This window comes from Heptranchias perlo, chromosome 17 (genome assembly GCF_035084215.1).
Source record: "Heptranchias perlo isolate sHepPer1 chromosome 17, sHepPer1.hap1, whole genome shotgun sequence".
Lineage (NCBI taxonomy): Eukaryota > Metazoa > Chordata > Chondrichthyes > Hexanchiformes > Hexanchidae > Heptranchias > Heptranchias perlo.
The window spans coordinates 33,727,145-33,736,260 of NC_090341.1; the positions used below are offsets into that span (position 1 = coordinate 33,727,145).

Genomic DNA, 9,116 nt, shown 5'->3' on the forward strand with positions numbered 1-9,116 from the left:
TACCTGAAGAGAGGATCAATATGATCCAGTAGCAGCAATGCAGTAAACTGAGGGAGGAGCAAGAGTTTTTGCAAAATAAAAATCTGTTAGAAAAAAAATTGCAGCTGAAATCGGCCTGCTTGTCCATATCCCCTTTGCTGCTTCTAGTATATAGTTGTGCATTTGCAGCCTATTTTCTATTTTAAATTTAACACTTGGAAACAATGACTATGCAGAGTATCCTCCATGCCATTTTCATGGATTCCTAAACCTTTGTTTTGTATTGGAATTTTTAAAATATGTAACTGATTTTTCAGAGTAGCTTCTGAAAATTATTTAATCAGTGGTTTTGTCATTACAGTAAAAGTGCCAAAAATAAATCTCCATGCAGCATACAAGTTGGCAGTATATATTTTATACATCTCAACTGTCTCGATGGAACTTAGCCAGTCATCAGTGGTTTTGTCTTGGATTTTGTAGCTGCTTAAATTCTTGTTTTGGTATGTTGGACTTTTAATTGCAATTCAGGGGCAGACATATGAGGAGAGGTTGAGTAGATTGGGACTCTACTCATTGGAGTTCAGAAGAATGAGAGGCGATCTTATTGAAACATATAAGATTGTGAAGGGGCTTGATCGGGTGGATGCGGTAAGGATGTTCCCAAGGATGGGTGAAACTAGAACTAGGGGGCATAATCTTAGAATAAGGGGCTGCTTTTTCAAAACTGAGATGAGGAGAAACTTCTTCACTCAGAGGGTGGTAAGTCTGTGGAATTTGCTGCCCCAGGAAGCTGTGGAAGCTACATCATTAAATAAATTTAAAACAGAAATACAGTTTCCTAGAAGTAAAGGGAATTGGGGGTTACGGGGAGCGGGCAGGAAATTGGACATTAATTTAGATTTGAGATTAGGATCAGATCAGCCATGATCTTGAATGGCGGAGCAGGCTCGAGGGGCTGATTGGCCTATTCCTGCTCCTATTTCTTATGTTTTTAAAAGTAGGTAATGGGGATTGGGAGACTGGGAACAACTAACAATTTTCTGCAAAAATTGAGTGCTAGTAGGTTATAATGCTGAGCTTATTGATGATGCATTACCACATGGTGTTAATGTACACAATAAAAATGAATTATTCTCTTGAGAATATTCTGACACTGTTCCATGGAATAGCACTTGTTTCAGGTTTTATCTACTGTGACTGATTATGAAATGGGGCATTGTGCAAGCTCTGGTGTAATCTTGGTGTACTTTTATACTTGTATAATATGTACTCCCCAGTTGCAGAAAGTAGCACTTGAATTTGCAACAAAATGTTTCAACCATCAATGGGAAACTGGTCATTAATGTTGCCTGAATGCCAGTACTAAATTAGGTCCAAATGCACACCTCCCATTGTGATCCTGAAATCAAACAAAAGCTGTAAGCATGGCTTTAAGTACCAGGCTTGGGCTACCATGGGGCTGTGATTTAAGAACATAAATGAAATATGTGGGATACTATGGATTAAATGCCCAGCCATTTGTCCATACCCATCACAGTTGGGTGTTCCCCTTTTTTTTCTCTTTCTCCCTCTTCTCCCCGCCCCCCCCCCCCCCCCCCCCAAAGCTTTTCCTTTGTTACATTTGTCAACAAGATGTGGGGACTTGGTGAACTGAAGAAAAATCCATGGTTGTGTTCAGTGTTTACTTTTAATATGTGGGATAACTTGAATCTCAGTTATATATCTCTACCTCCACTGCCATGCATATCTGTGGCCGGACAAGTGATCAGTTTCCACATCTTGTCAATAGTGTTCTGAACCCAGCTCAGGGAAATGTCTACGGATGCCTTGGTCCCACAGTAATGCGGTTGGAATCCAAAGCTCAGCATTACAGCAATTGTGTGTAAACTCGTCCATCACTGGTGCAGTTGGTTGGTCCAGTGCACTGACTACAGGATTTAGCATAGCAATTAATTAATTCTCTTGCTTTTGTAATGAGTTGGATTACAGAACTCTAGCTTCAATGATTGAGTTGGGCATGAAGTCTAAATTGCGTATTTCTTTTGTTTAGGTGAATTTTTCTTGTGCTACAACCCTCATAAAGACTACTGGGGCTGTCTAACACCAATGAACGTGCCTCGATCCCAGGGACTGTCTGCTGTCTGCAAAGATTCTATCTACTATGTAGCTGGCATTTGTAAAGCACATCAACGGATGCTTACTGTAGAGACTTATGACATCCAACTTAATAAATGGCTACGGAAGAAGGACCTTCCACTGGATCAGTCTACCAATCCCTACATTAAACTCATCGTGTTCCTTAACAAACTGCACCTTTTTGTGCGAGCAACACAAGTGGTGGTGGAGGAACACGTTTTCCGTACAAGCCGGAAGAACTCTTTGTACCAGTATGAAGAAGAATCTGATCAATGGAAGAAAGTGTATGAGTCACCAGACAAGCTATGGGACCTTGGCCGCCATTTTGAATGTGTTGTTGCCAAACTTTATCCACAATGTCTTCAGAAAGTGTTTTGATTTTCTTTTGGCAACTTGCATGAACTAACGGTGTGACATGGGCTAACAGTATTTTGTGTAATCAAAATGGCTGTTTTAAAAGCACTAATGAGACCGGATGGGTGCTTTTGAAAGTAGCAGTGTTTTGAGCTGATTCAGAAGTTTAGTTTTGTAACCAAATTTTACTAACTTTTCACTGGTGCTGGGGAATATAAGTGCAATTACTTACATGGATTATAGCTTATCTTTTTTATTTTTAGCTGGCTCATTCAATGGCATCACTTGAATTGTAGTATTCCAGTTGTCCATTGCCTGGCAATCTTAAAACTATGCAGACTAGCAGGCAAAATTCAGCTTAGCAGTAAGTTGCTTTGCCCAATGGTATGGAAAAACTGAAGCCTTTAATGAGACATACGGGTATAAATTTGTTAAATAACAGATACTGTTAATTTTGAAGTGTCTACATTTGAGATGACCATTTTGCATTTAGTTACCTGACTCAAATGTGAAGGTATTTTGGTGGCTAGATCTTAATGAGAAGCAAGTGAGTTGAATGATTTCTACACCTGGGCTAACCAGTGACTTAATTAAAATGTTGTACTGGGATCAAGTCTTGGAATTAGTACACATTGCATAGAATAGCAGGTATGTAAAGTTATTTCACTCTGTCCCTTCATTGCTGAAGAGCTTCGGTAAATCTCAGTTTTAACTACACAGCTTTGAAAGACTGAAAATATGCAATTAACAAGTGGCAACCCTTTAGCCAGTTAATGAAGTGGATATAATTAGGTGCATCTACCTATTGTAATAACAGGGTATATAGTGTTTTAGGGTGGAGCAGAGTGGAAAACAAACTATCCCCTTTGTAAACTAAATTCCTAATCTTTGGAGAGAAATGGCTTCAGTTAGCAGTGGTCACTTTCAAGTGTGGTGCTGCAGTAAAAATAGAACTTTACCAGTTACCTTTTGTGCTGCAGCTGGCAATGGCTCAAAGTTGAGTCCGTTGTTAATTTGAACGGACTAATCGCTGTGATGTTGAATCTCATTTTGTAACTTGAAGTGGATAGTGTTGTGAAAATAATTTTTTCCCCTTGAATACAACTACTGCAGAAGCTGAAAACCATGAATGATTGCCTTCCTTCTAAGTAGGAGCACTGACATTTTTGTGTTACATAGCAGTAAATCTTATTTTCATGCACTGTTTATACTCCAACCTTTTGTGCAGCATAATTCACCTAAACAATGGTGAATTGGTACAGATGTAAACCATTCCTATCTCAGACTGGTTTGACATTCATACCAGTTTTCCTAATGTTGGTTATACTGAGTGCCCTATTTTAATTGTATCCCCCTCTACGTTCTGCTCATCAGTGCAGATGTGCATGTGCTTGTTAGAGCTCAATTTCCAGGCAAAACTAATACAAAAAATACATTTCATTTTCAGTTTGTACAAATCTGTACATGGCACAAAACCATAATTAGCCTGGTATTTAATCTGGTAATCACTGGACACCATGATGCAAATTCAAGTTGGATCCTTGACCAGACTTGTGCCATTCTTAAAGATATACTGATGGGAATAAAATGTTAATTTATTTAGTTGAACTGTTTCCTATGCACTTGTTCTACACAATTCTGGCCACTACCCAAAACTTCTGTTGTCTGCTCTGTTTTGATATAGTTCTGTCTTAAAAGCTGAGTTTTAAATCTTGTATTTCAAAACCATTCCTCCTTGGCACATAAAGTAACATTAAAATATTAGACATTTCCAGCAGTTCTGACAAGCTGCACATATAAGTGACTTATTAAAGCTGCATTTTCTTATTTTAAGATCATTAACTTGCTTACCTTGGCCTGTTTTTCTTTTTGGAACAGAAGTTCAATACACATGTAACAGGTTCTTTATGCACTAAACAAAGTTGACAAGCTCTTTAAAATTGAATGAAAATAACAAACATGTACCTAATGCAGCAAATAGCTTGCATGCACTAGATGGCACTAATTCATCTTGCTCTGCATTAGCATATAAAATCTTCCCAGGAAAAAGATTGAGTTGTAAAATCCATCTATGGGGGAACTCTTGATTCTACAACAGCATGTAAGTGCCACAGACTGCCTAGTGGTCCTAATTGCATCCTTGCCCATCAGCCTTGACATTAACTTTAGTTGGAAGGAATTAAGATTGACTTTTCCAAGTTTTTAAATTTCCTCTTAAATAATTTGAAGCTGCACTGATTTGAGGTTTCCTAGTCTACAACCAGTAGATTTGATTTGTTCTATATATTGTCATCTAAATGTTTTGTAGTTTCACTTAACAATTTCTAATAGACTGGACACCTTAGCAGAAAGTCTGTAAATTAAACCTTACTGTAGAAATTGCAACACCAAGTGCTGACAGTGTCTTTGCATTTCATTCAAGTGAGGATACACTTTAAATTCCTAATGTCCATAATGCAATGCTAGAATCATCTCATTGACAAATTACCTACAATGAATTGATGGCCTAAAAGGACCAGATAAGCCAATGTAATCTAAGTGCTGTTCAGTCAAACTGTCAGTGAATAAGTAAATCCCTAATTGATGGATATGTAGTATTCAACCCACATGAGTCCTGGCATAAAAATAATTTCACAACTTTGTTTTTTTTCATCTAGTGAGCAGTGGGTATCACTGATTCTGAAAGCATGGTGTTCTCTGCACTTGTAAGTAGCTCAAACAATGCAATCAATTGTGATTTAATTGGTTTTTGAATATAACTCTGGAGGAGCTGGGTGTTTTTATTGAAATAGGTGATACATTGACAGTATGATTATTGCCTTTTAGGGACTGGGTGGTGCATTGGGTTTGCACACACTTTGATATATATACCTGAGCTCTAGTTGCCACTGACGGGAACTTTCTCTGGCTATAAGGTACTACATAAAATGACTAGGAACTAGGCACTGAACTACCCACAAATTACACATTCAGATCTTATTTAAAAATAGTGTGTGAAATGGAAGCACACTAGTGTCATGGGGGTGCTAAATACCAGATGAAACACCATTTGAGCCCATGAGTGCTATACCAGAACTGGAGATGTTTGGCACTGGGTTTCAATTGGCTGGTCCATCTCCAATTGAAACTCTTGAATTTGTTCCACCCAAAGAGGGATGGAGAATTTTGTTTTCCTGTATCTGTTTTTTGCAGCTTTGAATACCAGAGCTCCATGCTACCTTAGTCACACTGCTTGTGGCAAAAAGTTTTGAGATATAACCAAATCTCAGAAGCCCTATAAATTGTGTAGTAGTATGTATGGCAACATTCTGGGTGTCCACAATAGCTGCTGGTTATATTAGCCAGAGTTTAGAAGATCTGAAGTTTCAATACCTTGAGTGAACTGGTAAGCAAGCTACTGGCTAATGAGTAGACTTGGTCTGTTCACATTTTGGTTGTTGCTTCAAACTAACACAGAACCCCCACTATTGTATGTGACTGGTTGCAGCATAGGTAGTCTTTATGTACTAGATGGTGCATCTTAATAGGTTAAATGCCTTTATATTATAGCTGGTATTGTACATTTTTCCAATTTTTATATACTTCAAAATATCTCATCTAATTTTTCTTTCCTCTTAGATGCTTGAAGTTATTTAAAACCTCTTTTGGAGGGGGAGTTCTGTCTACAAACTGTTGTACTTTACCCACACCTAATGGGAATGGAGGAAATCTGGAATAAACATTCATTAGTTTCTGCCTGGAGAAACGTTAATATGGCAGCTATATTTTATGAAATCAAAATAGCAAAACTTAGTTTTCCTTGAATGCTGTATGTGGGGAATATTCTGAGTACTACATTAGGTTAAAAGCAATAATGAAGGTCCAGATAAATGTTCTATGGGCAATAATTTTTTAGGTGTGGCATTGTTTAGAGGTTAGTTATACCATCTTAATATGGTTGTTTGACTGCAGCTCATACAACAGTGCACCACAGAAATCCCCCAAGATAATTTCAAACTGTGATTTTTTTTTTTTTTGTTGATTCATGGAGTTTTCATTATGGAGTACTTTAGCTCCAATCTTTTTGTATTTTTAACCACTGTACAACTTGTAACTGCGAACTTTTTGAAGCACCTTTCCAGATAGTGTTGCATGAAGTAGTGTAAGAAGCTATACCATGGAAGAGTGTAATGTTTAATTTTCAGAAACCCTGTTTTCTAAATTAAACAACATTGCTGCTGTTTAGGACAATCTTTTTATTTTTAGAGGCTGTTGACTTCTGGGGGAAAAAATGGAATTGAATTAGCTTGGAAAATTAAATATAGCTTCAAATTGGTTTAGCAAGTGAGCCCTCATTGCCCCATGTGGTGGTTAACCCATCTGACTTGCATTGTACAAATACAAAAGCTGGTTTCTGATTTGTGAATTTGAATCTGCATTTTTGTAGAAGAATTTAGATATATTTGCACTGTAGATTTGCTGAATTTTTTTTGCTTCAGCTGTCAAAGCTGCTCATTCCATTGTGTGCAAAGACTTAGCTATAGTTAACATTTTTGATGTGACTTGAAATGTATGTTCAGGTTTATATGTATCACTTGAATTTTTTGAGATTGTAAAATGACATCTAGCTGTACTTGCACATGATTTGAATTGAATGCTTCAGGATTGGTGTTCAGATGGGATAAGCTGGTTTACTTGATAAGTGGTGTTTTTAAAGTACTGTGTGACTTGTAATGAAATTAAACTATATATTCTTGAAATAAACAGGTTAAAAGATGGTTGAGTGTTTCTCTGATTTTAAAAATATATTCTATATACAGTAATCCTCCATGCCACAAAGTAACCCCAATAAATATAGTGGGGAACATAAGACTTAACACCTTTTTTGGAGCACTATGGCTGTGATTTCCTTATGGAATGTTTAAAGGGCATCTCTCCTGCACATCAATTTACCAGCTTCTACTGCTTTGTAGCTTGTCTTGGGCAAAAAATCTATTTGCTTCATACTAAACAGGGCCAGGCAGACTGGATGCATGGAGGATGTTTCCCATGGCTGGTGGGGTCTAGAACAAGGTCACAGTCTCAGGATACGGGGTAGGACACTTAGGACTGAGGAGGAGAAATTTCTTTCCTCAGAGGGTGGTGAACCTTTGGAATTCCCTACCACAGAAGGCTGTGGAGGCCAAGTCACTGAATATATTTAAGAAGGAGCTAGATAGATTTCTAGACACAAGGCATCAAAGGGTATGGGGATAGAGCGGGAATATGGTATTGCGATAGAGGATCAGCCATGATCATGTTGAATGACGGAGCAGGCTCGAAGGGCCAAATGGCCTACTCCTGCTTCTATTTTCTATGTTTCTATACTTTAGACAAGTATGGTGTCTGCCTCTTAAGTATAGCATAGCCACCTGGCTTCTGAGAGAAATCTACTTTTGCTTGTATGAATAAATTTGTAAAATGACATCTAGCTGAACTTGAACGTTGAGTTGCATGACTAAAAATGTTTTGAGAATTTCTGGTTAATACCCTACAGCATTGGTCCTAACAATTTGGTAAGTTGCAATGAGCTTACTTTGGTGGTGCCACCAAGGAATGTGCCTTTTGGTGTTTTTCTTTTTGATTTGTTCAGTGCTGACAACTGAAATTACACCTTTGGTATCAAGCAATGTTCTGCTATCATTTTTAGTGAAGGGCAAACTGCTTTATGTAGTTTGCTATAAAAGAGTAAGGCTTCCTAACCATCCCTTGTGATTTTTAGATCCATTTTATATATTCATTCTTGTTGCCAGTTTCTCTTCACTGGACCCTGGTTATTTGCCAAAGAGTTGAGCTTTTGGTCCACTGTGGGTAATGGTTACTTTTCAGAGGTCTTGATTGACATCTTTTTGGCTGAGTTTTTCAAGAACTGCGGACTAAATGTTCTATTTCCTTGTGTAAATGTCACCTTTAACCAGGCCCTTTTGACAACTGCTTGTGTGCATTTGAGTGCTGGTAACTCACCTAAAATATTTAGATGAGGCCTGACCATCAAAATGGTTTAGGCCACTCCCTGGATTCATCAGGGTGGGGTTGCCCATGTGCATTATGGTCGAAAATTAGACTCCTCTCTTTCCCACCCCCCCCCCCCCCCCCCAACTTTCTCGTTTTGATTATCCCCATTGAGAAGACTGAAATGGAGCTAAGCATGCGTCTCGGGAGCAATTTGTTTTGGCCTGATTGTCTCTTCTAAAGGAAATTGTGTACTTAGTTCAATTCATGAGGCCAGCTTCTCAATTAGGCCAGGATGCCATATCCTGAGTAAGGCTTTTGTCTTGAGAATCAATAAAGTCATTCAATTTTGGACCAGGAGAGTAACAATTTACCAGTTTGCTCAGAAGTCAGATTAGCAAACGAATTGTTGCAATAGCTTTTCATTCAGTCTGGTTTCCATGACACTTTACATGTTTTGGATAAAGGATAATATACTGTAGTAGTCATTGTGATCTAATTTGTGATCCTTTATAGATGGGCATTGTCTACTGGTTTCTAATCTATTCAATTCTTAATCTTGCTTTGATGAGCCAGTGGAACAGCTAATTCCTTGAACAAGAATGTCAGTGATCTGAGCACTTCAGCTGAGAGCCAGTAGTATTTGGGATGAAGCTTTTGAAGGAGGTTGTTAACTT

General features: G+C 38.1%; 1 protein-coding gene across 4 annotated transcripts in view; it reads left to right on the forward strand.

The window, feature by feature from the left end:
* Window positions 1-7,226, forward strand: part of kbtbd8 (kelch repeat and BTB (POZ) domain containing 8) — a 78,141-nt gene extending 70,915 nt beyond the window's left edge. For 3 of the 4 annotated variants that reach the window (XM_067998872.1, XM_067998873.1, XM_067998874.1), the window contains one exon: window positions 2,030-7,226. In XM_067998872.1, the coding sequence (XP_067854973.1) occupies window positions 2,030-2,493 (464 nt within the window). In that variant the 3' untranslated portion in view covers window positions 2,494-7,226. The remainder of the gene's footprint in view (window positions 1-2,029) is intronic. The other variant, XR_010966110.1, reaches the window with a different exon arrangement.
* The last annotated feature ends 1,890 nt before the right edge of the window (window positions 7,227-9,116 follow it).